At 42.3% G+C, this 27,637-nt stretch overlaps 1 protein-coding gene across 3 annotated transcripts; it reads right to left on the bottom strand.

Annotated features, from left to right (window-relative positions):
* Positions 1-1,248: 1,248 nt before the first annotated feature.
* Positions 1,249-23,377, bottom strand: DESI2 (desumoylating isopeptidase 2). Of its 3 annotated transcripts, none has more exons than XM_042848406.2 (6): positions 22,990-23,377; positions 11,486-11,555; positions 9,648-9,720; positions 8,269-8,362; positions 7,261-7,402; positions 1,249-5,187 (listed from the first exon to the last, which is right to left on the bottom strand). In XM_042848406.2, exons 3-6 carry the CDS (start codon positions 9,712-9,714, stop codon positions 4,957-4,959), a joined length of 534 nt encoding a protein of 177 aa, XP_042704340.1. In that variant the 5' UTR covers positions 9,715-9,720; positions 11,486-11,555; positions 22,990-23,377; the 3' UTR covers positions 1,249-4,956. The 3 variants fall into 3 exon arrangements, with proteins under 3 accessions (XP_042704340.1, XP_042704339.1, XP_005300602.1); XM_042848405.2 differs by having other exon boundaries at positions 11,486-11,550; XM_005300545.5 differs by lacking the exon at positions 11,486-11,555 and having other exon boundaries at positions 22,990-23,376.
* Between the last annotated feature and the right edge of the window lie 4,260 nt (positions 23,378-27,637).

Below are 27,637 nucleotides of genomic sequence, written 5' to 3'. Positions count from 1 at the left end.
TTCAGTGTGCCAGAGGGTCTCAGCTCTTTCTCCTCTGTAAGCCATGCAGCTTCACTGCCTCCTAAGACTGGAGCTCTGGGCTGTCAGCATTCCTACTTCACATTGTGAGCTCTGTTCAGAGAGAGTCCAGCTGAGATAGACCTGTACACTCTCCAGGGATTAATCCACTTCACAAACCAATTGCAGTGACACTCAGTGTTGTCAAAACAGTTGGGTTTATTAGTCAACTGGAACACAGCATAGGAAGTCCTTCGGTTAGCACAGACCAGTGGTCTCTAAACTGTGGTGCATGCCCCCCCGGGGGGGGGGGGGGTACAGAGGAACATCAGGGGGCACAGAAAAGCCTGGGCCAGTCCCCACAGGAAGCAGAGAGGGAGCATCACCCAGCCCCACTCTGGCCCTGCCTCTGACCCCCAGCCTTGGCTCCCAGCCGCTGGCCCTGACCCTCAGCTCCTTTCCCGGCTCCAGCCCATGGTCTGCCCCCAGCTGTGGCCCCACCCCCACTCCTGGGAGAAGGGGGCATGCAGACAGGGGTAAGGGAGGGCACTACCGTGAAAAGTTTGGGGAGCACTGGTATAGACAACTGAAGGTTAAAGCATAGACTATTCTGGTAAGCCAAGCTGTAGTGAACCCCATTGTTCAAGCGGTCTTCTCTTGGTCTAACCTCCTTGATCACACTCCAGGCGGGAGCCCTGATCCCTCTGACAGCCAAATCTTATCCCCTCAATGGGCAAGACTGCATACATAGGACTCAAAAATATTACAGAAAATGCCCACTGTCACTATTGGCTTTATTGTGGTATTTGCTGTATTTTCTATTCTTACAGGAAATCCTATAGATATCACAGTAATATTATTGCAGCTTTAAAAAAAAAAACTAAAAAAAAAAACAACTTGCCTGCTTCTGGTTACATAGAAGCAAGATTGATACAGTGGGCACATTTAAGTTCATTTCAGTTTGATATATTACAGCTTCAGAAGTTATTTTCCATCCATTGAGGAACACTGTCTGAACTGGTAATCGCTCCAACTGGAATGAACTTTAAATGCACCTGCTGTACTAAACCATAAGTAGTCTAGACTATCAGGCCTGTATAACTGAAAAACACAGATGTGTTTCTTACCCATTGAGTAAAATACTCTTCTCCTGCAAGTTGTCAGAAAGTGATGAGCTAATACAACAGTATTGATAAGACAAAATACCAACCAAAAATATTTGGAAAATGGTAAGAATACTATAAACAGTAATTTTTATAAAAGTATTTTTAATAAACTGAAGACTAAGTTTAACATGATAGACAGCTTCTTGACATGTCAGGGTAACAAAAGTCAAATCTCTGAATATTTTATACAAATACTATGAATTACAGTAAACTTGAATTCAAGCTTACAAAAATCTGTCTGAAGATTCAACAACCTGTAACCACCTTCCAAGAGTGAAATTTTTCACATATCAACTGTGATTAGAGTTGCACTGCAAGTTTTAAAGAAAACCAACTGCATTTTAATCAAATCATTTTGAAGTTATTGTTGTGCACTAACAGTACATTGGATATTTTTGGCTCACTGAACAAAAATGGCATCTTAAATAAAACTGATTTTTTGTAATTAAAGATAGAGCATGTATCAAAAGTACTATCTTACAGAAAATAAAAAAAAAACAACCACCACCACACACCAGAAAGTAAACAATTAGAACCCTGATGTGATGAATTATTTTTCTACCCGTTTTATGATGGAAAGACTCCAGGTGTCCAGCATTCTCACAGCCTTTTGGAGTGTTCTATTCCTAGTACACAGTGTGATCATTAGTTGACTAAAAGTGTAATTCCCTGCTTGGCAGTAATGCTGGTGAAAGGTAACTTGCACTATTGCTAACAAATGAGAGCAACCATTGGCAGGGTGGTTTTTTAGGCATCAAGTGGAGACTGAGTTTAGAGCACATGATCAGAGATACAGTACCATCACTTTAAGATGCAATACGGAATAGACTTCAGGGTTCAGATGTCAATTTTTTTCCCCCACAGGATTTAACAGGTGAATGGACGGCTTGAAATAAACAGTTGAACATACGACGGCATCTTCAGCTGTACAACTAACAACAACATGAGCATATTTTTGTAACAAACTTTCCAACCAGTCTGCTTTATAAAAAATATTCTTAAGTTTTACTTCAATAAAAACTGTGCTGTGTATCTGTACTTTGTTTCTTGCATTGTACATGCTGCAGTTGTCACTTTATGAAAGTATAGAGATTTGTGGCAGTGCTCTGGGTGTATTAGAAGCCTAAAAATCTGATGTTGGTACATAAAAATTAGGTAGCAATGAAAACCAGTTGTGTTTCTTTCAAAAACTAGGAAAAACTACAATACATGCTAGATCTGAAAAAAACAAAACAAAACCCAACCAATGGCCTCAACCCTGAACTGAAAACAAGAACCTGCCTTGCCAAGAGATAGCCACATTAACACCTCAGCTCTAGATGTGAGGCAGAAACCTCCAATTTCCTACTGTCTTAGCTGTATGTAGTGCTTTATTTACTTCAATTATCCTTAACTGCCTAGAGACCACCCTATTCACTTTCACTAGAGAAAATAAGACTGACCTCAATTCAGAATCAAACATGAAAATAAATCAACGTGGAAAGTCAACTTTTATGTCTTCTGAAGTCTAAATAATCATACTCTGACTAGTGAAAGGAAATTGCTGTCACAGTAGATTTGTCAGTTGCCTCGAACAATGACTTGTTACTTACTGAGAGAGAGAGAGAGAGAGTAAAATATGTAACAAAACTACTTTTAAATGAGATTATGGTGCCTCATGTTTTTTCTAGAAATAGCTTGTGTGGTTTCTATAGATTGATTTGTTCAGAACCGAACACAATTTTTTACAAGCTATTTTATCTGGCCTTTCTTTTGATGGTATTAACACACAATTACCTCAAACAGAAACCCAATATAAATTAAAGTTTGCAAATTGTTTTTCTGTAGGGCCCAATCTAACTCTTGCTGAAGCCAGTAGCAGCAATTCCACTGCCTTCAACAGGAATTGGACTGGGTCCTCCTGGAAGTTATAAATAGAATGATGTAGCCTAATCTGCACTTTTGAAAGGTTAAGTTGTACTACTTGCCTAAGGTTTATATTTGTAACCTAAAGTATGGTTCCGTCCCCCCACCTGCAGGTTCAGCTATTAACAAAAACAAAGTCAGCATTTTCATTTAGCTTATTGAAACAAGTCCTTACTAGAACGGTTACATTTAGCAAATCTAGTGACACCCTGGGGAAGAGGAAGAAAAAAAAAAAACCCACCTTATAAAAGTTGTTTAGTAATGCAGATCTCGGTGTGAACCAATCAGTTTATAAATGGTGTTCAGTTTTTTTTTTTTTTTTTTTTTTTTTTTTTGCTGTTCACTGAAAGTTCCTTAAGGCAGCAAAATCCAATAAAAAACAGTCACTCCTATCTTTTGTTACTGTATTTCTATATAGAGTGTAGAACCTCACTGATTTGTACTAATGACTGGGGGAACCACTGAAAGTTTCTAATTAACTTTCAAAATGCAGTAAGTGAACAATAAAAAGAATAAGGCATTCCATAATGTATTCCGATCACTGATTATAATTTAGCTTTAATTATAATCCATTATCAGCAAGAGTGTCATTTTCTAAAATAATTAAGTATTACATCTGCCAACTTGAGATGTGAGTAATAACACACGCAGATTAGTGGAGCTCTGCTGTGTGTATATGTAGGTGTATGTAATCTTCAAGTTTCTTATCTTCTATGCATATGACAAGAAAGTTAATGCCACAGATGGAGATAACGAATAAAATCAACTTCTCCCTATTTGTGTATGGACGTATGAGAATCTAGCAGGGAATAATTCATATTTTGTTTTCATGAGTTAGGAATGGTTACAGAACTCAAATGAAGCAATCATGAGTAGGGGAAGTATGGCCATTCCCAACCCATCCGTGGGTTATGTATTACACTGTCCAATGTTACATGAAGCATACAAACCAATTAAAAGTACTAATGTTCTTAATCCTGTTGTTCCACATTTTAAATTAAATAAACCAGTCAGTGTGACCAAACTGATGTGTGACAGTTTGAATTGGTGATGCTAAAACTGATTCTACATCTCCACCCAAACAGAATTTAAAATTAGGAGGAATATGGGGCAACTTTTAAAAATAAGAAATGTAATTACTATATGATTGAAATATGATGCAATGGATCAGATGTGTAAACACACTGCAGATTGTAATTACATATAAACTCTCCCCTCATATGTGCAAAACGCCACACTTTAGTTAATGTGGAGGTCATACTTCTAGTAACAGTTTGTTACACGCTAAACCAATCTCCCCACATCCTAGAATCTACCCTTTTATGTCAACCACTCTAAGTGTACAGTACCCTGTTCAGACATACAGTACTTAGCCATTTCTGCTCTATAGATCTCTGGCAACTGTCAGACGTGGAGGAAGTTTACCTGCCTAATTCATGAAGACACTGGGCAAAATTTATCACTTGTGTGACTCCACTGCTCTTTTGAGTTACACTAGGAATAAACTGAGCTCAGAGTTTCTCTTCTTTCATGGTGGCAGGAGTCCATTCAGGACTTGTAAACAGCAGTACACAATACTGTAAACAAATAACTTCAGTTCTGTTTTATACAAGATCTGTTACGTAAATCCAAGTTCATTGAACAGATGAAAGTGAAAAGAGTGGCTTCACACAAATGTCTTCTCCTTTCTCCCAATGATTCTTTTCACTACATATATAATCCTGAGCTGAAATAACTGGTCTTGGGGATGGAGAGAGCCATTTTTCATACAAAAGGAATGTTCAAAAGGAATGTTCAAAAGTCAGCTCTCTAATTTTGAGTAATGAAGTCAATTGCTGGAGATATTAAACTGAAGTGTTTAGAAATGTTTATTACTTTGGAGAGAGATTTATAGTTTGGTGTGGCGCCCAGTTCTAGATCCCGATGCAGAGTTTGACAGGGAAGCTGCTGCAGCATCCTCTGCTTCCTCCAGCTCATCCTGTAGTTCCTGGCTGACACTAGATTGAAGGGCTGCAGGAGTAAGCCATTCCTTCGGTAGGCAGCTCTGGAGAAATGGTATACAAGAGCTGAAATAAGCGAGGCGATTCACCCAACGTGGAATCTCTTTCCCACATAGAATCTAAAAAGAAAGAGGGGATTAGTGTTTGCCTTATAGTTAGATCACTAACAGACTAAAGTAGACAGATCGCTGTATAGAAAAAATAAACTCCTTCAAGTCCCAACTACAGCATCCTAAAAGCTTGTATCAAAAATGTCAATGAGTCTCTCGCTCTCTCTCTCTCGCTCACACACACACACACACACGGAAGTTGTCTTGGTAGGAAGATCAAGAAGAACATTCCTGTGGATGCTGTAGATGCCCATGTCACTTCAAAAGAGTCAGCTCTTAAATGAGAAGCATTAATCTGTCTAATCTGGCAAAAATACCCAATCATCTTTCCTGAAATCTCACACAAAAAGCACTGGAATGGTATCAGAGTTTAGTGTAAGTTTTATATCTGTAGAGAATTCCTCAGAAGTAAGGCGGACGATTAAGAAAAAGCTCACTGTTCATATAGATTTTTCTATAAAACTAAAAAATTAAAGTCACAAAAGAAAGCTCTCAAGAGACAGAAAACGTCAAAGCTATATTTGTATACTTAACCTTAACTCTGCCCAGCTGCATATATTCATTATGATAGTTTTCAGTGACATGATCATACAGAGGACCATCATCTCATTCAGTGAATAAGCTAAATGCTGCCTAGTAAATTATTCTTATGTGCAATGTTTAAATTTATCAAACAGAAGATGAGAGCTGCACAGCACACAATTACTTTCAACATATGTTATTTTCCTTATGAAGGTTCAGTAAAAATAAGCATTTTTAATGTTAACTATACTAAATTTTTATCCTCGCTATATAATGGGAGGAGTGCTGTCTCATTCACACCACACTATCCAATTTTGGTTTCACTTACTCCAGTGCAAATTTGGAATAAGTTAATTGCTATCAGGAGTTCTACCTTGATTTTCACCATTATAACTGAACAGCATTAGTCTTAATTAGTCCTGCTTTTCATTACATACCTCTGTCTTATTCACTGCACACTATATGGGGTGCAGCACAAATTATGTGATCACGTAATTGAAGACTATGGATGAAATCCTTGTCCCACTGAAGGCAAAACACCTATTGACTTCACGGAAGCCAGAATTGTACTCCATACATGCACAAGCAGACATAGTTAAGATTGCATGTACACTCATAACTGACATTTGACTTCCCAGTTGCATTTTGTAACTGGAACACTTTTACTGTAGATTTTATTAAGTTTCCTTTTTAAAAAGTAATAAGTTCCATGAGGGTTTATATAGGAAATTATTCCTCTTTTTGGAGTGCTTTGATCAGCAGTAAAATAATTAAGCATTGAAATGCAAGCCTCAGTAGAACATAGCACAGAAAATTAAGTGATGGAAACAAGTAATTTTGAGGTAAGATTCCATGAACAGTGTTAACTCTGATCCTTTATCTCTGTTCAGTGAAAATCAGGAGTATCTCCATTGAAGTAAGGGGATTTATACTCACATAGCACCTGTTTAGGGTGAGGGGAGGATCTGGTTCATAGAGGATAAAAGTGGAGTTTCTGACCTATAAGCGGCTGAGGAGACAGCATTAGATTTAAGGTGATTTTGTGGAACTTCAAATATTTTGTTATTTCATTTCTAATATGAAACACACATCACCACATTTCTGATAAGCTTGATGTATTTTCAAATGTAACAGTTGCATGTTTGAGGATTTGCTATTGCAATTCACTTAATTTAAAGAAGTCATCCATCCTATTTTCAGCAATGACCTCAAGACCCCTAAGCCATTTCAAACTTATACCAACACCCATTGTATTATGTATCTGACTTGGGAATGTAGTCTCTTTGGGGTAGTGACTGGGTCTTATTTTCATAATGAGAGAAGTACATTGGTAGCATTCAAATAAAGTTAATTTACTGAGCTCTGTTGGCACTAAAGTCTTAGATTTTGGACATAAGCATAATCATTATGCCTGAAACAAGGGAGATACCTAAAAATGTTAGAAAAATAAAATGGCAAATAAAGGTATACACAATCTACGTGACAGGAAGAAAATACTGATGCTGTCCAACCATTCAGAAAGCAGTTTTGCAGAAAGGTACAAAGCCCATGTTTGTTTACCTCTGATAAAGCTGAAGAAAAATGATTACAGTTTTTGTGCATTAAGTGATAGGCATTTCCTTTAAATTCTTTTCCAAGCTCTTCTACAATTTTTTCTATGTCATCTTCCATGAAGTCAGTACTGCCTAGAACTACAGCTTCTCTAAAAACAAGAAGAGATAATAGGGTGACAATGCTTCCAAACTTAAGACACAAGACAAACTACTGTTCTCCCACTGTTCCACTCATGCCCCACTCTTAACGTCCTCCATACAGAAGATCTCCCCTTCTCCAATAGAAGTCCTCTCATTAAGCTAAGCAGAACTATAATCTTTGAGACTCGGCTCTGTTTTTTGGAGTGGATACAATTTCTGTTTCCCAGATCTTTTAAAAGGCAGCTAGCACACAGCAAGTGAGCAGTACATGAGAGCCAGCTGCTGGAGGTAGTGCCAGGAAAACATTAACAATACTGTGGGACTAGAGATGAGAGGTGGGAGGCCTCTCAATGTTTCAGATTCCAAGGCCAGAAAGGACCACTGATCATCTCGCCTGATCTCCTGTATAACACAGGCCATACAACTTCCATAAAATAAGTCATAGAGCATATCTTTTAGAAAAGCATTCAATCTTGATTTAAAAGTGAGTGATGAAGAAACTACGACAGTTGGCAACACCTTATTCAAAGGAAAAGGATGTCATGACATCTTATATTTGCTACATAAGTACAATATTTAACAACAATAAGTTTATACAATGGGTATTTTGAGAGGATGAAAGAATACTTAATCTTGAACAATAGGGGTGCATAGGTAGGAGATTCTATGCTTAAGATTGTAACAACAACAACAACATTTTCAATGCCTCACAACTCCCCTCCCCCCCCCCCCAACTTCCTTTCATGACCCACTTGCAGAGAAATTCTATCTACCCTGGGTGATCAGATTAGACCTGTGACAAAAGCTCAGCAATTAATGCAATAAAGCAAAGTTTTAGTCTTCACACTTGACTAAAATAAAATACCTTCCTTACTTAAATTTAAATGTTTCTCCTAGTTCAGCAGCATTTCCCGGAGAAATTTCAAATATTCCAGAAAAAGGATAAGGATGACCACCATAAGCAAATTCTGAAAGAGAAATTCAGAATTTAATACAGCCGGCACAAATAAATAAATTAAAAAAAAAAAACAAAAAAAATCAGATGTGTAGCCCAGATTACTGAATGACCTTCATTTGCTGGTCAATTTCTTCATAAAGATCTTAAACTGAAAAATCAAACATGGTGCTTGCAAGAGAAATAAATGCAGAGATCTATTAATGAATAGTTAAGGTTACCAATTTTAACGAAGAGAAAGAATCAAAATTCAGATATGTTCATATTAAATTTGCACAGTGTATTCCAGGACACTGGCAGTATAATATTTACATCCCAATCCACCAACACCTGTATACATATTTAACTTCAAGCCATGTGCATAAATATTTGGAGGACTGGCACCTCAAATTACTTATGCCTGAATATACAAGATACAAAGCAAATGTAATTTGTCAGTTAGCATTATTGTACCAAGGTTGGTGTTTGAATCTCTTGATTTATGGATTTAAATTCTTTACTTTAATAATATTACATTTAATTTCCTTTTCTTTAACTAGAAGAAAAGCAAGATAAAGTACCCAGATCTAAAGTCTGTTTCATATTTGCTGGCATAAACCCAGAGTTAAGAGGAATATATCACATAGCACACTAAGTGAAACTCCATTATCTTTCACAAGGAACTTCCTTCTGTCTCTGCAGAATAAAGAAAATGCTATACAGTACACAACACAAGAGACTTTACATTATGGTAAGAGGGAGACTAAACGGTAACCTCATGCTCCCCTCCTTTCCCCCAAACTCACAACACACCCTTATCGTATGGTTAACCATGATTAGATGACATTTTTAAAGAAGAAGTCCTTTGTCTATAATAGAGGAGAGTCCTGTTTAAAAAAACCATGTTAGTTAACATATTAGTTAACACTTTTAAAAATACAATCTATTGTCCTAGTCTATTCATAGCCTATCACACTGGAGAATTGTTATCTTATTCAGAAAGGAATACATGATAGGACTGTATTAACATTAATTACAATTAAGAGTTCTAAACCCAAATTAAATACCACTATAACTAGTTTGCTCAGATATGCTTATTTTTAACAGTTACACAGCTACACGGAAGCATGTGAGCGGATAGTCAGATGACTGGTGTTCAAGGTTTGTTGCAAGGAGAGAACAAAAATATGACAAACAAGATATGGGAACCAGACAATACTTCTGCCCCATTGGTGGCATACATGAAAGATGGTTTTGGGTATAGATAAAGTGTTTATCTAGAATGAAGAGTAAATTTAAAGTTTCCTGAATATACATACCTCTGCCATATACCTCTATTCCTGAATGGAATACTCCAATTCCAAGGGAGGAGGTGTATTCATTCATCCAATACTGAAAAAAGAAAAAAAAGTTCAAATGAGTTTCCAGTACAAATAATTTATATTTGGATACAAAACTGATCTGAATGATCTGTCCTGAATACTAAAGCACAAGAGTTGAACGTTCAGTGAAACTAGGTAATCATTCTTTGGAAAGTCAACTACAGAACACACTATTAAAATTCACAGCCATGGATTTGACTAACTCCATTAAGTTCTACTCTAAAAATGACATTTATGAGCAATCTATGTTGCACATAGATTAAACCTCTCAGATGGAATGTGGCAGAAGCAGTTAAAGTGGCATGTATTAGCATGGTCATGATTTTCTATTTCTTGGTGAGGAAAAGCATTAGCAAAAGTAGGATTGTTTCTACAGTGGCTTCTACAGTCAAGACAAACTGGTCTCAATTGTCATTGATAGTGATATCTGCATTTTTTTTTTTTTTTGGCTGCTCAGGGCAGGATAAAATTAACATAAACAGCACTTCTGGCCACAAATAAGCTGAAAAGTTGCACTCACCAAAAGCCACAGCAGTAAGCAACCATCTTTGTGTACAAGTACATTTTTTTTAAATGGTCAAACCTGTAAAATTTGCTATGAGATCGGAGTCAAGCAGGTCCAAGTATCAATACCAAAAGAAGATTTTGCAAAAACAGTTCAGTTAACATTTCTGGTAGTGTCCAGGCCAAAACAGAATTCATCTCATTCTCTCATAGCTGTGCTCTACGTGGGTAACGGGAGTTAAAAACTAATGAAAAATTGTAGCAAAATAAAACCAATATGATCAAACAAGCAGCTCTAGTGTTCAAGAGGGTGACTTTACAGTTATTTTTGTGATGCAACCATAAACTGTGGTTTAGATTGCAAGCATAACGAAAACCATCACCCAGAACGACTTTCATCCATATTCTAGTACAAGGCAGCAGAATACAAAAATAGGATCAGATTGCAAGGCTTCTACACCACCCTCTGCAAAATAGTATGACCTCGTTACTGCCGCATCCTAGATGCATGACAGACAGGAAGTATTCTATTAAATTGTGCAGACCTCACTTATAGTACCTTTAACTTTATAAATATGTTGAGTGCTCTGAACAACAAGTATTGAGCAATCGTGATAAAACTGCTTGTGAGCAGTTTTACAAAAACTACACAAAGCACATTGGTCATTCGATTACCCTAACTCCAGTCTTACTGAAATTCTTATATCTCCATTAAATACTTCCCCCAGAAATAGTAATTATGCATAATTACTACTTATCTGTACCTGCCCTTGAAAACTTGGTCACATTTTTTGCCTGAACAAGATTCCTTTTAACTCCCACAAAGAAGAGTAAATCAGATGTGGGGGATTGCAAAATACTGTAAAGCTGTTGGCAGCCTGTGTTAAATAACTTGTGTACAATCCTTTCAAAGTACCTGAAATATGGGGTGAAAAATGGACAAAGACTGGTCAGAGTGTCCTTGTAAATTCTAGAATCCCAAAACAATCCAATAAATATAATTCCTCATCTCCATTATATGAGCCTGATTCATTTTCACATTCAGTGAAGTGTATTTTGTCACAGTAAAAATATAATTGTTGTAAAAAAGGAATATTGTATTCTAAAACACGTAGGTTGATTTACATTAACTTAGCAGGGGTTAATATTCAATATTTTTGTACCAACAACTCTATTAAAGAATTATTTTACTAGATGCACATTAATTGAAGTTGCCACTGGGATAAGGGAAAAATTATAGCCATTACATCACAAAACAATTCTATAGTTACATTTCAGTAGCTACTTTCTTCATAGCTTCCATCAATACTAGAACTGTAGATTTACTCATTTAAGTCTTAACTTGGAGAAAAAGAGACAAATGTTACTTTGGACACAAACAATAAGCAAAAGACTCCCAAAAGTTTACATGTTCACTACAATGGCAGAAAAGGTTAAGATTACTCCTGAGGGCATTCTGTGCCAAAAAATTTAGCATACTGTGTGCAGAATTTAAAAATTTTGCAAATTTTATTTGTCAAATAAATGTGGCAGCTCCAACATAGCACTGAGCAGCACAGGCCACTGGCTGCACAGAGGTGGGAGATCACTGTGCAGCTCCCCCTGGGACACGGACTCAGTGGTGAGGCTGCACCCAACCCTGACACAGGGCAAGGACCAGTAAAACACCCCAAGGCCCTGCCCCTCCATGCCAGGTGCACCAGGTGTGGACGGCCCAGTGGGGGATCCAGGTGAAGGTAGTTAGGGCTTGGGGGGCGGGCGGGTTGGGTATAGGGAGGATATAGCTCAGCACGGGGGAGGTCTGGGTGTGGGATCCAGATGCTGGGAGAGGGGCTCAGTGAGGTGGGGATCTGGGTGGCTTGTCAGGGTAGTCCAGGTGGCAGGGGGAGTGGTGCTCAGTGGAAGGGTCTGAGTCTGAGGGGGTCTGGATGCATGGGGTTTGTGCGAATGGGGGAGCAGCTCCCTGTACAGGGATCCCTCCCCCCTGCAGCTGAGGAGTGATGAGTGCAGGGAGCAGGGGAAGAGTTTGCAGAGCTTCCTGCAGCTGAGGGAGAAATCTGGGGGAATTCATAAGGCTTTTCAGGAATTTCACTGGTCAGATGAAGCAAATATTGAGAAACTTTCTACTAGCACGAGCAGAGATGTTTTTGCCACTAAATGAACCTTGATGGAACTCACAGAAAAGCCTGACATCTTCAATATCAGACAGGTAATCCAAGATTGTGGAAAGAGACGATTGAACAGATCAAATATGTCACCAGTTATACCAGGGATACCTTCTCCACTTCTGAAGGTAAGTGTGTCTTGTAGATTCCTTTCTGCTATTTAAATGTACATTTATGTACTCCTGATGAACAAGGCCTCCTCTATTCTTGAGAGCTATTGAGGAAACACGCTTGTAGTTGCAGAACATTCAGACTGGGACCCAGCATCTGACCTGCATTGTGACACAGTCAAAGATTAGTCAGGCGCCACCACAGAGGGTGACAGGTGAGTTTGATGTAAGGAACCTAAACTTGTCTTGGCCAACTTGATACAATCAAAATTACATTGGCTTGGTCCTGCTTGATTTTAATGAGGATCTTTAAAAGGAGTTGGAAGATGTGCATAAAAGAGACTCTTTACCCATGTAATGAGGAAAGCATCTCTTAGAGATTAGAGATCGAATCCCCCTCTAGAACAGAATTTCCTGCACTTCATGTTGGCTGCCATGGCAAAGAGGTTGACTTCTGGAAATCCCCAAGCTAGGATAATTTTGTTGAGGACTTCAAAGTCCAACTCCCATTCATAATTTACGGAGAAATGTCTGCTAAGATCATCTGCCATGATGTTCTGTATACCCAGGAGGTAAGAAGCTGAGATGAGATGACTATCTGGTTGGCTATGCACCAGTTTCAAAGCTGTAATGCTTCAGTGCAGATCAAGGGGAAAAAACACACACTGCCCTGATGGTTGATATAATGCATACAAACTGTGTTGTCATTATCTTGATGGACTTGTTTTTGAGTAAGAGAAGAAAGTGAAGGAAAGCATTTCTGACCAGTCTTAACTCCAACAGGCTGATGGTCACAACAGGAACAATGCTTGCATGTTTGCCTTGGACTATGTGAGGGCCTAAATGTGCTCTCAATCCCAAGAGGGAAGCATCTGATGTTAACATGACTGTAGTGGGATTCCGGTTTAATGGAACTCCTGCATAAACCTTGGAAGGATTTTCCTATCAGATGAGTAACTGAAGGACCCAGCTGGGTCTAGACACCTGTTTGTTCAGACACACACACTGTCCTGAGCCACTTAAGATGTAACCTGGTGGTGTATCTCAAAAACGTGTCCCAGCAATTGCAGACATGTCCTTGCTGGAACTTGAGGACTGAGCTAAGCTCTGCCAGTTATCGAACCAAGAAACACTCCTACGAAGAGTATTTGCAGTGTAGGGGGTTAAGACTGATTTCTTGATCTACACTTAGAAATAGTGAAGTTGTTGTTTGAACTGCCAACTATACCTCCTGATGAGACCAACTTTTGAGGAGCCAATCGTCAAGGTAGGATAGACTCATTCCTAGATGACACAGGTACGCATCTACAACCATTATGAGTTGAGAACACCCCTGGTACAAAAGACAGGCTGAAGGATAGCACCTGCTACTGGTAATGATTGTGATCAAATTACAAGTATATAATCATTTCAGCTGCTAGGGATACCTTCCTGAAGTTCAGATGTCTGACATGCTTGTTCAATTGGCCTCCAATCTTTTGTTTATCTTGGGTATCAGAAAGTGTGCTGAATAGAGCCCTTTTCTCTTGTGTTGAAGCAGAAGGGTTCTATGGTTCCTAGACTTAAGAGCAATGAGATCTCTTGCATCAGCAAAGGATTGCGAGGGTGTCCCTGAAGAGGGACGGGGAAGTGGGGGGGCAGGATGGAGGTAAACTGGATAATATAACCTGATGATAATAGCTTCCAATACTCATTTGTCCAGTGTTATAGCCTCCCATACTCAATGGAATAGAGAGAGGTGGTGCCCAAATTGTGGACGAAGGGGCAGCGTCATGCAGCCGAGAAACTGGTTATTGGGTGGACATCAGATTTGATTGAGCATCAGAATTGGCATTTGGATGATGTTGATGGCTGGGATGACATGGTTGAGGTAGGTTTATTTAAAAAAAAGAATGTAAGTAAAACTCCATCTCTGAGCCAGTGGTTCCAGTAGTCTACAGAAGGCAGGAAATTCAGCAGGATGTGATCTTTGCACTCAGATCAGCTACATTTTCTCTTATTTCTCTAAAGATCTACATGTTATCCTAGCGTCCTTTAGGGTATGAAGAAAGTAATCTGCGAAAAGCTTGTGGCCCTCAAAAGGTCAATCTTCCATGATCAATTGTACTCCTCATGGAAAACCTGACAACTGAAGCCAGGAAGATCATCTCATTACTAGGAATTGACCTTCATTTATCATGGTGCTAAACTGTTCTCAGTGTTCCTGTTGCAAAAGGTCAATAAAACCATTAAACTTCTCATAATTCAGGTAGTCTTATTTCAACATCAGCACCTGGAGATTAGCTATCCTGAACTGTAATGTTGCTGAAGAGTAGCTTTTACAACCAGAAAGGTCCAGACGTTTCTGGTACTCAAAAAGCCACCCCATATATTTAGGATGTTCTTTGCCCCTTTCATTGACTGTATCCACATGAAGAGAATTTGGTGCTGGATGAGAAAACAAAAATTTAGAATCCCTGACTGGGATGTAGTATTGTTTATTGGCCCACTTGCATGTAGGGTGGGGCTGTCACTGGAGTTTGCAGATGGTGTTTAATGACTCAAGAAGGGCTTCATTAATTAACAGCACCACCCATTCTGAAACAGAAACGTGCAATATATCCAGGAGCTTGTGATGGGATTCCTAGACTTCCTCTAGGGGAATCTGCAGAGTGTCAGCAACCTGCTTCATCAAGTCCTGTAATTGTTGAAAGTCATCAGCTACTGCTTGTGGTGGTGGCATTACTGCCTTGTCAGGTGAGGATAAAGGTGTATGTGTAAGGGAGGATAATCTCCTTGTCTGGTCTTGCCTCCTGCTCTTCAAAGGTCAACTCTGCTGACTCAGAATGGAGGGGAGAGATGGATGGTACTGGGGAATGAGGCCATGTGTGTTCCTTATGGGACTGAATAGGGGCCCCTCAAAATTACTGGTGGTACATTGTCCATCAATCCTAGTAAGGTCAATGAGAAGGAGCATGAGGCATGGTGGGGAGTACCCAATGTTGGTTATCCCAAGTGTTGATAAGAATACCAGACCCCTGCCTTTCTTGTATGTGCTTCAGGAAATAACATTGCCTGGAGTAAACTGGAGAGGCGTGGATGGAAAGTTCTGAGTCTGAATGCTCCTCCACGTATTTTACAACCCCTCCTCGTGGATAGTAGAAATTGGGGAAGAGGTAAGTCTCGCAAAAACATGAGCAGTCATTGACCCAGCAGACCTCAATACCGAGAGGAGTCCAAAGGTTGCAAGGAGGGGAGATTCAGGCTCATTCAGTACCATCAGGTCTTTCGGATTACCAAAATTCCTATGGTGCCAGGAGCACAACAGAACTTGGTACAGGCACCGGGATGTTCTTGATACCATTGTCCAAGGCACTGGCAGCAGTAGCTAGGGGGATTGTGGATTCCATTGAAGCCATTCTCTTGGTAATAGTAGTCTTTGGTACCAAGCTCTTTACTGCTAAAGTCTGGGACTTAGACTGCTTCATGGTACCCAAAGTAAGACTTCAACTATGTGGAGCCTGACTAGCACACTGCTTGTGGCTGGAGGTCTCTGGTGACTGAATCTTCTTTGAGAAGGAACTTTCTGTTCTGCTCCTCTTATCACCCTCCTTAATCTTTGAGTGGGAACCTCGGTACCACCGGCATGGTTATCTGTACCTCTCTCATGGAGAGCATCGGAGATCAGGACCTCAATGCTTTCTTTACTGGGGAAGGTCTCAGTAACCATGATGTTGACGGGGCACTGACAGAAGAGGAAGGTCTCTGTATCCGGTCCGAAGCTGGTCTTAAGGCTTGCTCCCTCATTAAGAGCCTATTCTTTATTTCACTATCCTTACAGGGTCTTCCCTTAAGAGAAGTGCAGATCTTGCACTTGCTGGGGATAGGAGAGTGCAGTGGGGCGTGGAAGGGGTTTAGAGCAAGCCAGAGAGGCTGCGCAGAGCCCCAGCCAATCCTGGAAGGGCTTATTGGAAGCCAAATCAGGTGGAGGCTTGAAAGCTGCCAATCAGGGCCAGGCTGGGCCCTATAAGAAGGCTGCAGGGCAGAGAGAAGCTGAGTCTCTCCCTGGAGGGCAAAGGGAGAAAATCTGGCTCTTAGAGAAGCACCTAAGACAAAGCAGTGCTGGGCAGGGTCAGCGGAGGTTGGGAGAGCTCTAGGCTGATGACTGCCAGACTAGGGCCCTGACACAAAGGGGGCAGAGAAGGCACTGAAGCTACAGGGAAGTGGCCCAGGGAAGTAGGCAGTAGAGGAGAGTTGGAGGAGGCAGTAAGAGGCTGCCGCTAGAGGGTCCCTGGGTTGGGGCCCAGAGTAGCGAGCGGGCCTGGACTCCCCCTCCCCAACTTGCCAGTGATGAGAGTGGCTAAGCCAGACTGCAGTTTGCCCTTGGAGGAAGGGGCTAGACTGACGACTGCAGTGAGCCACTGAGGCAAGTGATAGAACCGGAAACTGTCGGTCCATGGGAAGGGGGAGAGGAAGAGCCAGCAGAGCGGGCGCAGCCAGAGGGAAGTGTCCAGAAACGGATGCTGCGGTCCGGGAGTGACGTGGGTCCGACTATGCGGACAGTGGAGACCGAGAGAATAACAGTGGGCGAGCCACCCTTAGTGAAGGCGTGCTGGTGTGATGAGGCCACCCCATTACAGAAAGGTTTCCAAAACAACATTTGCACTAGGAATGCCTGTTACTGACAGGGATGGAGTCTCAACAGGAGAGGCATCTTTTAAACTCCAGGGAGCCCAGCATCTTGGACAGAAGAAAAATGTGTTTGGGTGCAAGGATAAAATTCTCTTTGATCACTGGGTCAGGACCAGTAAATGGAAAAAACATTTGTACTTGTCCTATAAAAAGTTCGAGGCTTAGCAAGTTTGACATTTAGATCTAAAAATTACCCGTCATTCCAATTACTATCTTGCTTTTTCCTCTACTTCACTGACACGGAATTTAGCAGCACTTGAATTGGAGGTTAATGCTTGATACCATTTGAAAGCTGGAATTACAAGCTTTCGGAAAACATGTTCCAAAGCCTAGCTCTAGTGATTTGAGGTAACTACTAAGATCACGTTGGAATTGAAGTGGATGGGGGGGGGAGAGAGGTAGAGGAGGGGGACAAATTAATCCAAAGGATGGGTAAATATTATGATATAGTATATCTTGCAACCTGCTAAGTCAAGGAAGTACCTAATTTAAAAAGGTATATTTGCCCCTCTGTGTATCAGTGTCTTTTGGTACTAGTCCAAGAATTAATTCAGCAAGTACTAGTCAAACAGTCCATCCTGCAAAGCAAATGCTGATACAAGATTACAGTAAAAGTCAACTAGTCCTAAGGATCGGATACTTATTCCACTAATGGACCCACAATATTGTTTGCTATTCTGTACTGCACAATGGAAAACACTGGTCACTGAAATACTTAGCTGCTGAGGCATATTGGGCTAGCACTGGTTTGAGAAGATTCTGTATATTTCATGAATGTCTTAGTGAATGTATATGCACCTGTGAGAGTGAAACATTCCCCAACTTAGATCAGACTAGCTTAAAAATACCAGGTAAGTAATTTTCTGTGTGATGTCCCTTTATCAAGGAAAGGAATATTGGGCCAAAAGGTTCTGTGGTAGCTAGGAGGGCAACAAGTGTATAAAGGAGAATTAGGAAAATGGGATAACTGATAAAGTGCATGTGCCTCATCTCATTTTGAGAAGAAACTGAGGGGGGGGGCATAGATCCAGTCTCCCTTACCCCCAAAAGATGCTATGGGAATACCAACTTGTGACAAAAGAATGAGGGGCTTTGTGCCAAGAACCACAGGGGAAACCAAGCTCTGACCAGATAACTGATAGTGCCTAATTATAGAAATGAACTGTGAGGGATGAACAGCAGCAGTATGAAGAATTCACCCCATGAATGAAGGGAAACTCAGACTCTAAGGTCAGAAGGGACCATCATGATCATCTACTCTGACCTCCTGCACACTGTAGGCCACAGAACCTCACCTACCCACTCCTGTAATAGACTCCTAACCTCTGGCTGTGTTACTGAAGTGCTGCTGATGGAGACAGTGGTAATAAGTATGTGTTTGGGGCAATAGTTATACCACCACGGCATAGGACATAAAGTGGTGTCAGTAATATATTCAGAATAAAAGCTATTTTCTTTCACTCTAAGTGAGTTAACCTTGAACAAGTTAAGTATCTTTAACTGTGCTCCATATAAGGGTGAAAGAATTCATTGAGACACATTTAAAAGGAGAATTCAAAGTACCTGATATTTTGTGTTCGTTACGCCAGACTTTCAGATACTGGTCTCAATTTCTTTGCATGATAACTGGACCTCCATTTTTGCAGATGCAATCAAGGCCAGGCTGAAAATGTGGCTCTTAATTACACCAATGCAGACTATGAGGTTGATTCCTCTTCTACATCCGCCAGAAGAACTGATGGCCTCTAGTTCTTGGAATTTCCTTAAGGCACCGTCCCAAATAAGGCCTTACAAGCCTCCAAGGGATGTCCAGAAACCATAGCACCAAACAGCATTTTCTGTTATTCAATTAGCAGCATTTGCTGGATCACCAGAGGAATCACAAGATAGCTATTTTATACAGCTCAATGGAAGGCTCTTCCTTCACCTGTTACCCTAAATGAATGTGCTTAGCCTTAATCTTGCTAGTCTTTCTAGATACAATCATTAGACTACCAAATATGGAGACTTTAATTTAAGCCGTTATTTGAAACTTCCAAATATGTTTAAGAGGGATTCAGATGTCCCTTAGTGAACTAGGCTTAAGAAAGTATACTTATAATACTTTATAGATCTCTAAGGAACAGTCTCCATTCAAGAAGCTAGGAAGGCAGATCCTGACTGAATTGAAGTCAATTCCCCTAAAACACACCATAAAAAAGAAGCCTGAAACCAGAGGTTATGTACTTGGTATGGTTCAGCCATGCCTCTGCTGCTGCTACCCATGCTACCAATGGTACACTTGTATTTGTACTTGCATGAGAACTAGCACCAGTATGCTTACATAAGGAGGTGAATCACACCCCTAGCTCATAGTATAGAGACAGCCTACGTCTGGTCATCATTATCCAGTCTGGCTTCTAAAGGAACTGAGCAAGTTCCCCTTGCCTACACCAAGGGAGAGATTTAATGACCCATTCCCAGGAGATACACGCCTACACCAAATGAGAAGGAAGGGCATACATGATGCATGAGTTCAATAAATACTAGAGGGCTACCATAAAACAGGATGAAGGGATTGTTGGAAGCACGTGTGCACTTTTCTAGCAGTCTCATGTATAGGAGTGTGTTTTGAGATGATGTTTACTTCTACACACATGCTTTCGGGTGTTAGAAGACAGTTTACTCTGTCAGTAGCCAGTTAGAGTTTTTTTGTTTTTTGTTTGTTTTTTTTAAAAGAAGGGGGCATCAGGGGATACTCTGAACATTTGAATAGTTTTGCACATAAAAGATGTGCAGAAAAAATTAGGTTTTCTGTTACAAAGTTGAAAGTTATAAGCATATGAAACAGATTACTCAAAAAAGTATGATCTTAAAGAGATAGATACTTGACTGTCTGATCGTAAGGTGGAAGTATTGCACAGCTGTGCAGTGACTAAGTATGTTGTGTCTTTTTTAGACTGCAAGATCTTTGAAAATTGGGACCTAATCGCCTTTGCTCTGCACAGGTATTAACACTGGGAAGGGGACCCCTTCAGTGCTACTGAGAGCTTCTCCTTATGGTTTTGTCTAGACTAGGATTTAAGAGAGCGATGTTCACATACTCTAGCCAACAAGTTTCAAAAGTCCAATTTAGACAAGGTTCACTGCCCTTAACGTATGCTAAACTGGCTGAGTTAAAGCTTAGTCTTCCCCCACAGTGGTGAATTGCAATTAAGAAGCTTGCTAGTGTAGGACAGAATGGCCTCTTCAAATCTAGTAGCATGGAATCCAACCATAAAATGTATGTGTGGTTCTCTTTTGTTAGGAATGAGCATATTTCACAAAATGTCCACTCACACCCAATGCTCCTTTACCTCTAACACAGTGACTCATCATGGAAGAAAATGGAGCATCTTCAATTCTGCTTAAAATCCTTCCAGAGAAATCAAGAGCTTGGTGTATTTTAGTCAAATTAGTCTCTACATTGGATCATAGGAGGATTCACAATGTAGGTGTCTAGAGGTCTCTTCCTTGCTCCTGAACTCAAAGAACAAAATGCAAGGTACAAGCAAGGTCTGCTATTTCTTCACCCACTGGAGGTACAGATGAAAGCAAGCATGAATCCTGTGGTTGTCAAGCAAATCTGTTCCTGTGACAAGTAGTGTCATTAAAGAAATTGGCAACAAAGATCAATCCCATAACATAATTTGTTCCTTACCTTTACAAGTGTAGGATGGTTCCCCACTGTATACTAGTATTTGAACCTGTCCCCTCTCACAGCAACACTGCATTTCCACTTTGCCAGTGGTACTACATTTTTTTTTAAATGACTATCCAGCCAAATAATAATAAAACCCAATCAGAACCCTTCAACTTTAGAGCATCAAACAATCCACAAGTGCACTTTAAACCAATACAGCAATTAGTGTTAGGGAAAAGCCTATCCAAAATATATTTTCCAGCTAGTTTTATCTAACTACGCCTGCTATTCCACTATACAAGATTATAGGATAATGCAGAGATTCTCAAGCTGTGGTCTGTGGCAAGCTGGCTGGTGCTGGTTCTCATTTCTAGCTGGAAACTGCCTTAAACCTGGATAAAAAACACACACTGTTTTCTCATATTACTTATCCATGTCTCCTATTCTATATAGACCTCTATTCCATAGCATCGGAGTATCTTCCAGTAAAACATTAAGAGAAAAGAAACCTCACAGAATAATCATCCTCTCTCTAAATAAAGAACTCAAAAGAGATGCAGGGCAAAAGGACAAACCAAAGTGAGACAGCTTCAGAGATTTAAGTCATCCTAAAAGTTAGAACATTAAGCCTTATCTAGTCCAACGATCCCAAATGCATAGCTCAGAAGATCTGGCAACTGACTCTTTACCAGGCCAGTCTTTACTTGAGAAAGACAGGCCTATTCTCCTGGGTCAAATAAAACAAGAACATCCAGTGTACTAAGAGCACCCCCAAATATCAAGTATCAGAGGGGTAGCCGTGTTTGTCTGTATCCACAAAAACAATGAGACACCTTAAAGACTAACAGATTTATTTGGGCATAAGCTTTCGTGGGTAAAAAACCAATTCTTCAGATGCTGTTGTTCATTCAGATGTTTGTTGTTTTCCCAAATATCAAGACTACTTTCTGTGGATCAGCAGCAACAAAACTGTGGTTTTCTTCTGGTTAGAGCCCTATATAAAGGAATTTAAACTTGATTCAAACTTTCAACTAACTGAAAGCTCAGCTTTCACTCTAAGGGCTTATCTACACTACCTGCTGGATTGACAGGCAGCAATCGATCCAGCGGGGGTCTCGTATAGACACGATAAATCGACCGCTGAGCGCTCTCCCGTCGACTCCAGTACTCTACCAGAACAAGGAGCACAAGCGGAGTTGACAGGAGAGCATCAGCTGTCGACTTACCACAGTGAAGACACCACGGTATGTAGATTTAAGTATGTCAACTTCAGCTACACTATTCATGTAGCTGAAGTTGTGTATCTTAGATCAACCCCACGCGGTAGTATGGACAAGCCCTCAGAAAGCTTCCACTCTCCCCCATCATGTGGAGCTAGTCTGATTTTTTAGTCAAAAGTTCTCTCTCACCCCATCCAGAACTAGATTCATTACAGCCTCATCATTTCATCAGGTTTCAAAGCCACATAATTATACAAGTACAGATTTGTTTGCTTTGCTCTGAAGCCATTCCTACTTTTCAATTTCCTTCTTTGATCATTTTTGTTTCTTCCCTCCACCCTTTTCATTTTAACCATTTCCCCTCGTTTGTTCTTTTGGTAAGTCAAGAGGAGTCTAACTCCCAAATAAAAGCATTTTTTCACTTCAAGGTCCCAGACACAAAGACAAGGTTTTCATCTGGAGGCCAAAAGACCAAAAACATCAAGACACTTGATCATGGCCTTGGATAGATCAAGAGACTACCTACACTTTGCCCTTCTAGTGATGTATTGAAGAAGGTAGAAGTTTTACGTCAGATATGACCACGAGTCGCCCTTGTTACTGCTAACAGATGGTGTCCTCTCTCCTAAGGCTCCTGCGTTCAGCCAACAGCGAAGCCTATCGCCCCCCGCCCGACTCTCTCCCACCTGTTGATGCCCCGGCGAGCCCCTCCTTCCTCCAACACACCAGCGCAACCCCGCCGAAGTGGCGCTCTTGCCGGCGTTTCACAGCGCCCTGCTGGCGGGGACGCAACCTCCGCCCGGCCGGGCTAACGCGGGGACCCGACCGCAGAGCGGCGCTGCTCCAGCCCCGCTGCGCTTGCTAGAAGCCGAGTCCCGTGGACACGAGCAGCGGGACCCCGGGGCTGGGGGAGCCGCCCGGGGCACGGCGCGGCCGGCCCGCACTCACCATGTCATACACGTTGAGGATCACCAGCTGGTTCGCCATCCTCCCGCCGCCGCGCCCCGCGCTGGGGCCTGTCAGGCCGGCGGCCGCGGGGCGCCCGGAGCTTGGGCGGGCAGGACCCCCGGGGGGCGCCTCCTCCGCGTCCTGCCTGTTGCTGCAGGCACCATGGAGCCGCTGCCGCGGGGAGACGGGGCCTCGCCCCCGGGAGAGACACTCGCCCCGCGGCAGGCAGAGGGGAGAAGCCGGGACTCGGGGCTGTGGCCGGGGCGGGGCTCAGCTACGGCACCGCCTCCCGCTCGGGCCCCACCCCGGCTTCTTAGGCGGGCAGGGGCAGGGCAGCGCGGGGATCCGCCCCTCCAGTGGGGACAAAATGGAGCCGCTCGAGCCCGCCCTCAGTCTCAGCGGAGCCTAGAGGCCAAGGCCCGGCATGCAGCGCGGCGGGGAGACTACAGCTCCCAGCACTCAACGCAGCGAGCGAGCCTGCGCGCCTGGGGCCCCGCTGGGGTTCGAACCCCGCCCCGGCCTCTGCCCGGGCTGGTCACAGCACGAAACGCAAACGGCGTAGCTGTGAAAGCTGACGCGTGAGACCACCCGTGTTTCAGTTTGCAGGCTCTGAAGCCTCGGGGGCAGGGTACCTGAGCTGCTAGCCAAAGTTTTATTTTAAGTTCTGTGGGGCAGTATATACAGCTATATACACGTCATTTCTCCCCTAATACATTTACAAAATAAAGTTTTCTGTGCATTCTTGAATCCTAATCCCTAGATACTATCCTGACTACCCTGCACAATAAACTATCCAACTTGCTATTAGAAATACTGGTTCGTGTTTTCAATACTTTAAAACTATGTTAAAAATTCATTGATATAGCTTGTAAACTAAGCACTGAAGCTCCAATCTTTAAAGCTGCTTTGCACAGGCAGGTGGCTGCACCCTTGAGGAAGGGTGTGCAGTATTGGTGCCTTGCTCACATCCCAATTACCTACAAACACACAAATCTGTTGACATTTTTGATTAACATTTGTTCCTTAAACTCCACTGCTGGAAAAATTGTCCAGTGTTTTGTGACAGCAAATTTTGGAAGAGGTGAAATGTGGCACATCAAAATAAAAACAACCCTCAAGCTTTTCAATTTTCAAATGTAGCTAGATATGCTTTCAACTCATCTATGGAATATACTCATGGGGCACTTCTCCACATCTATATATGGCAGGAAGAATCCACTTGCTTTCTCAAGAGAATGGAGGGGAAGAGGTTAACCCATCACTTTCTGCATAATTTTCATACATTTTATTTTTATAATGAATGTTAAGTTTTAATCCCTAAGGTTCTGCTGTTAACCTAAACGTGAAATGAGTATAAATGGATGCAGCACTATCTTTCTAAGGGTGTAAACATCTTCAGGGCCTCGGTTGCAGCTCATAGCTTTGCCAAGCAGGAGTAGAATGCAATAAACAAAAATGGTTAATTGCACTGTTGTTATTCCAATGAGCAGCTGTAAAACTCACATGATTGTTGACAATGTTATTGCTGCTTGGGGAAACTAGGAACAAAAACCAGAGGCAGGTACTGGAACTATTCACAAGAGAGGAAGCTCTATAAAACAGGCCGGGGCAAGAATAGAGTAGCAAAAATCTTTTCTTCCCCATACACAAATACTAACAGCAGATAGGTTGCAGGACAGTTAGAATAGCAGAGATCTTCCCTTCAGAGGTGACTATGAGGTAAGGGAAGAGAATATATAAAGGTTTCAGGGTAGCAGCTGTGTTAGTCTGTATCCTCAAAAAGAACAGGAGTACTTGTGGCACCTTAGAGACTAACAGATTTATTAGAGCATAAGCTTTCGTGGGCTACAACCCACTTATGCATCCGAAGAAGTGGGTTGTAGCCCACGAAAGCTTATGCTCTAATAAATTTGTTAGTCTCTAAGGTGCCACAAGTACTCCTGTTCTTTTTGAGAATATATAAAGTCACATAGGCACAAGGCTTTGCAGGGGAGAACAGACAAAGACCCTTTTCTCTTCCTGCCACTAACTGACAAAGGGCATCTCCTTTGTCTCTCCACCGTTGATTATTTCCCTTCCATGCTTTTCTCCTCCCTCAACAGAGCGTCTGCTTAGTGCTCCTTTCCAGGCTCAAATCTCTCATGCACATAGCAACTGCTGAGTACTCCACTCCAGGCTCTCCTGCCTGTCTCTGAGTCCATCTAAGTACTCGGCCCACAGATACCAGCAGAAGCACAGAGGAACAGCTGAGATAGACGGGAGAGAATTTATCCTAAAACTTTGCACAGTGGCCTCTGGTCATAGGAGGCCAGGCCAGGATTGCTGCAGAAAACCTCTTAGGCTTTAGTGCCCAAAACACTAACTGGGACTTTGAACACCTGGGACAGGTTTATCAAACCAAGGACAAATTTGGGCTAGATCAGGACTGTTGGCAGTTATGATATGTTTCATGAAGGAACTGTAATCTTATGCACTGCATGTTCAGGATCAAGGCAGTTAAAACTCCTTTGGTTCACAGGTTGCAGTTCGTTGCAGTAAATGTTGCAGTAAATGAACTGGCAACTATCAAACACTTTTCTAGGTCGGGGTTGGGGGAGTGATTAGGGGATGTTGAGGATCACATGAACAGGCCTTGATGATAAACTACAAGGGCCAAAGCCAAAGGCTGAAAACTCAGGGGACACAGTTTCCCATCTACATCCTATTAAGGTGCCGTCTTTCATTAACAGTGCACACTATCTGCAGGGGAGAAATACAAAGTGCTGCAGTGACTCCACTATGCCATCTGCTGGAACTCAGCAGAAGCATCTTAGACTAATGAGTTTTCAGAACTGTTATTCTCAACTCTAGTAAATTGTACATTTCAACCCTGCTGAATGTACGCTGGTGCAATCCACAAAGGTACTTACTCTCATAAGTCCCGTTTTGGGGCACCACTGCAATTAAAAAAACTCCTGCTCTGCTGCTACCTAACTTCACACTTCCCCACATTAGGTGTCTGGATGCCCAGGGCCGGCTCCAGTATTTCTGCCGCCCCAAGCAAAAAAAAAAAAAAAAAGAGCCGTGATTGCGATCTCAGCTGTGGCAATTGGAAAAGGAAAAAAAAAGCTGCGATCAGCGGCGGCAGTTCAGCGGCAGGTCCTTTACTCCTAGAGGGAGTGAGGGACCTGCTGCCCCGGAATTGCCGCAGGTGTCACCCCTCTCTCTTGGCCACCCCAAGCACCTGCTTGTTAAGCTGGTGCCTGGAGCCGGCCCTGTGGATGCCTATCTCCTGCCTAAACTCCAGAGTGATTTACAAACTGGGAAAGATAGGCATTCGGCCAGCTAAATCATTTGCAGAGGTCCAATCCACTAGGCATGGTCAGAAGCTGCCTACTGGATTGGGCCTTTCAAGCTAGTTCACACAAAACACCGGGGAGGCCTCCTATATGTGTACTCAGCCTAGTGTACTCAGCCAGGATGTGGGAGACACTCCCCCCACCCCCGGTTCAAATCCCACTCCTACCGAGGGGAAGAAGGGATTTGACAAGGGCTCAACCACCTCTCAGGGGAGAGCCCTAACCACTATGTTATAGAGCTGAGGTCTTCAATCTGTGGGGTGTGCCCCGTAGACGGGAGCATAGTAACATTTGGGCAGCTGCGGCTGGGGCCTGGACCAGCCCCACAGGGGGCGGGGAGGGAGTGCTACCCAGATCTGCTTCTGGCCCCAGCCTTGCTCCCGGCTGCAGTTGCAGGCCTCGGCCCCTGGCTGAGGGTCCACTTCCACCTGTGGCCCCAGCCTCAGCCCCCTTACCCCTGTCTGCATCCCCTCCTCCCGGAGCTGCAGCCGCACTCCTAGCTCTGGAGGGCGAGGCATAAGGGGGGGGCGAGGTAAAGTTTGGGGACCACTGCTATAGAGTCATTCTAAATCTGTCACAGCCCCAGTTAATATTTAATTAAAGTAGAACAACTTCAATAGGAGAGACGGAGGGAGACCCCTCAGCCCTGCATCAGTATATTCCATAGCCTAGTAGCTGGAGTACGTACTCACCTGCGAGGTGGTTAATCTCTGTTCAAATCCCTTCTCCTTCTCATTCTGGATGAGCACCCTATCCACTAGGCTGATGGTTATAAGGGAGGTCTTCCTGTTTTGTTTCAGGCCTTTCACCTGACTTAGGTGGTCAAATATGTATCTCCCCGCATTTGTGGATCGCAAGCAGAGCTAGGCACCTATCTCCAAGAGAGGTCTGGGGCTTAGGACACACTCCTCTGGTCAGTCTCTCCCATTGGCTAGCTTAGGTGGCTCCCCTCCTAGCATGCTGGCTTTGTGATTCTCAGTCAAAGGTGCCTGTCTCTCTCCATTCATTGTGTGGGTCCTAACTCAAGCTTTGTGCATTGCTGTGTTGTCCTAGGTACCTTAAAATTAGGCTCTGCGATGCTCAGCATCACAACAGCTAAGTTCCTTTGTGGACCTGGGACTCAGTGCCTAACTCCCAGTAAATGGCACCTAGACAATTTGGTAATACATGCTCTAGAAACTCTATTAGATTACAAGCGAGTCTCATCTTACGCAAGGGTTCCGTTCCACGGTGACCGCGTAAAGCGAATACCGCGTATAGTCAAAATTACATCGAGTGAATGGCGGGCGGAATCGCCCGCACTACAGGTA

Source organism: Chrysemys picta, chromosome 3 (genome assembly GCF_011386835.1).
Source record: "Chrysemys picta bellii isolate R12L10 chromosome 3, ASM1138683v2, whole genome shotgun sequence".
NCBI lineage: Eukaryota > Metazoa > Chordata > Testudines > Emydidae > Chrysemys > Chrysemys picta.
The sequence above is the reverse complement of the archived record's forward strand: the minus strand, read 5'-3'. Positions and strand labels throughout refer to the sequence as shown.

Bases quoted from the DNA above. Each gene is read 5' to 3' on its own strand.
- DESI2 (XM_005300545.5), bottom strand. From the start codon at position 23,028: ATGGCGAACCAGCTGGTGATCCTCAACGTGTATGACATG. The intron at 9,721-22,989 runs GTGAGTGCGGGC...TTCTTTTTTCAG, and splicing joins TCCTCAACGTGTATGACATG to TATTGGATGAATGAATACAC. The intron at 5,188-7,260 runs GTAAACAAACAT...CTTTCTTTTTAG, and splicing joins TTTCTTCAGCTTTATCAGAG to ATTCTATGTGGGAAAGAGAT.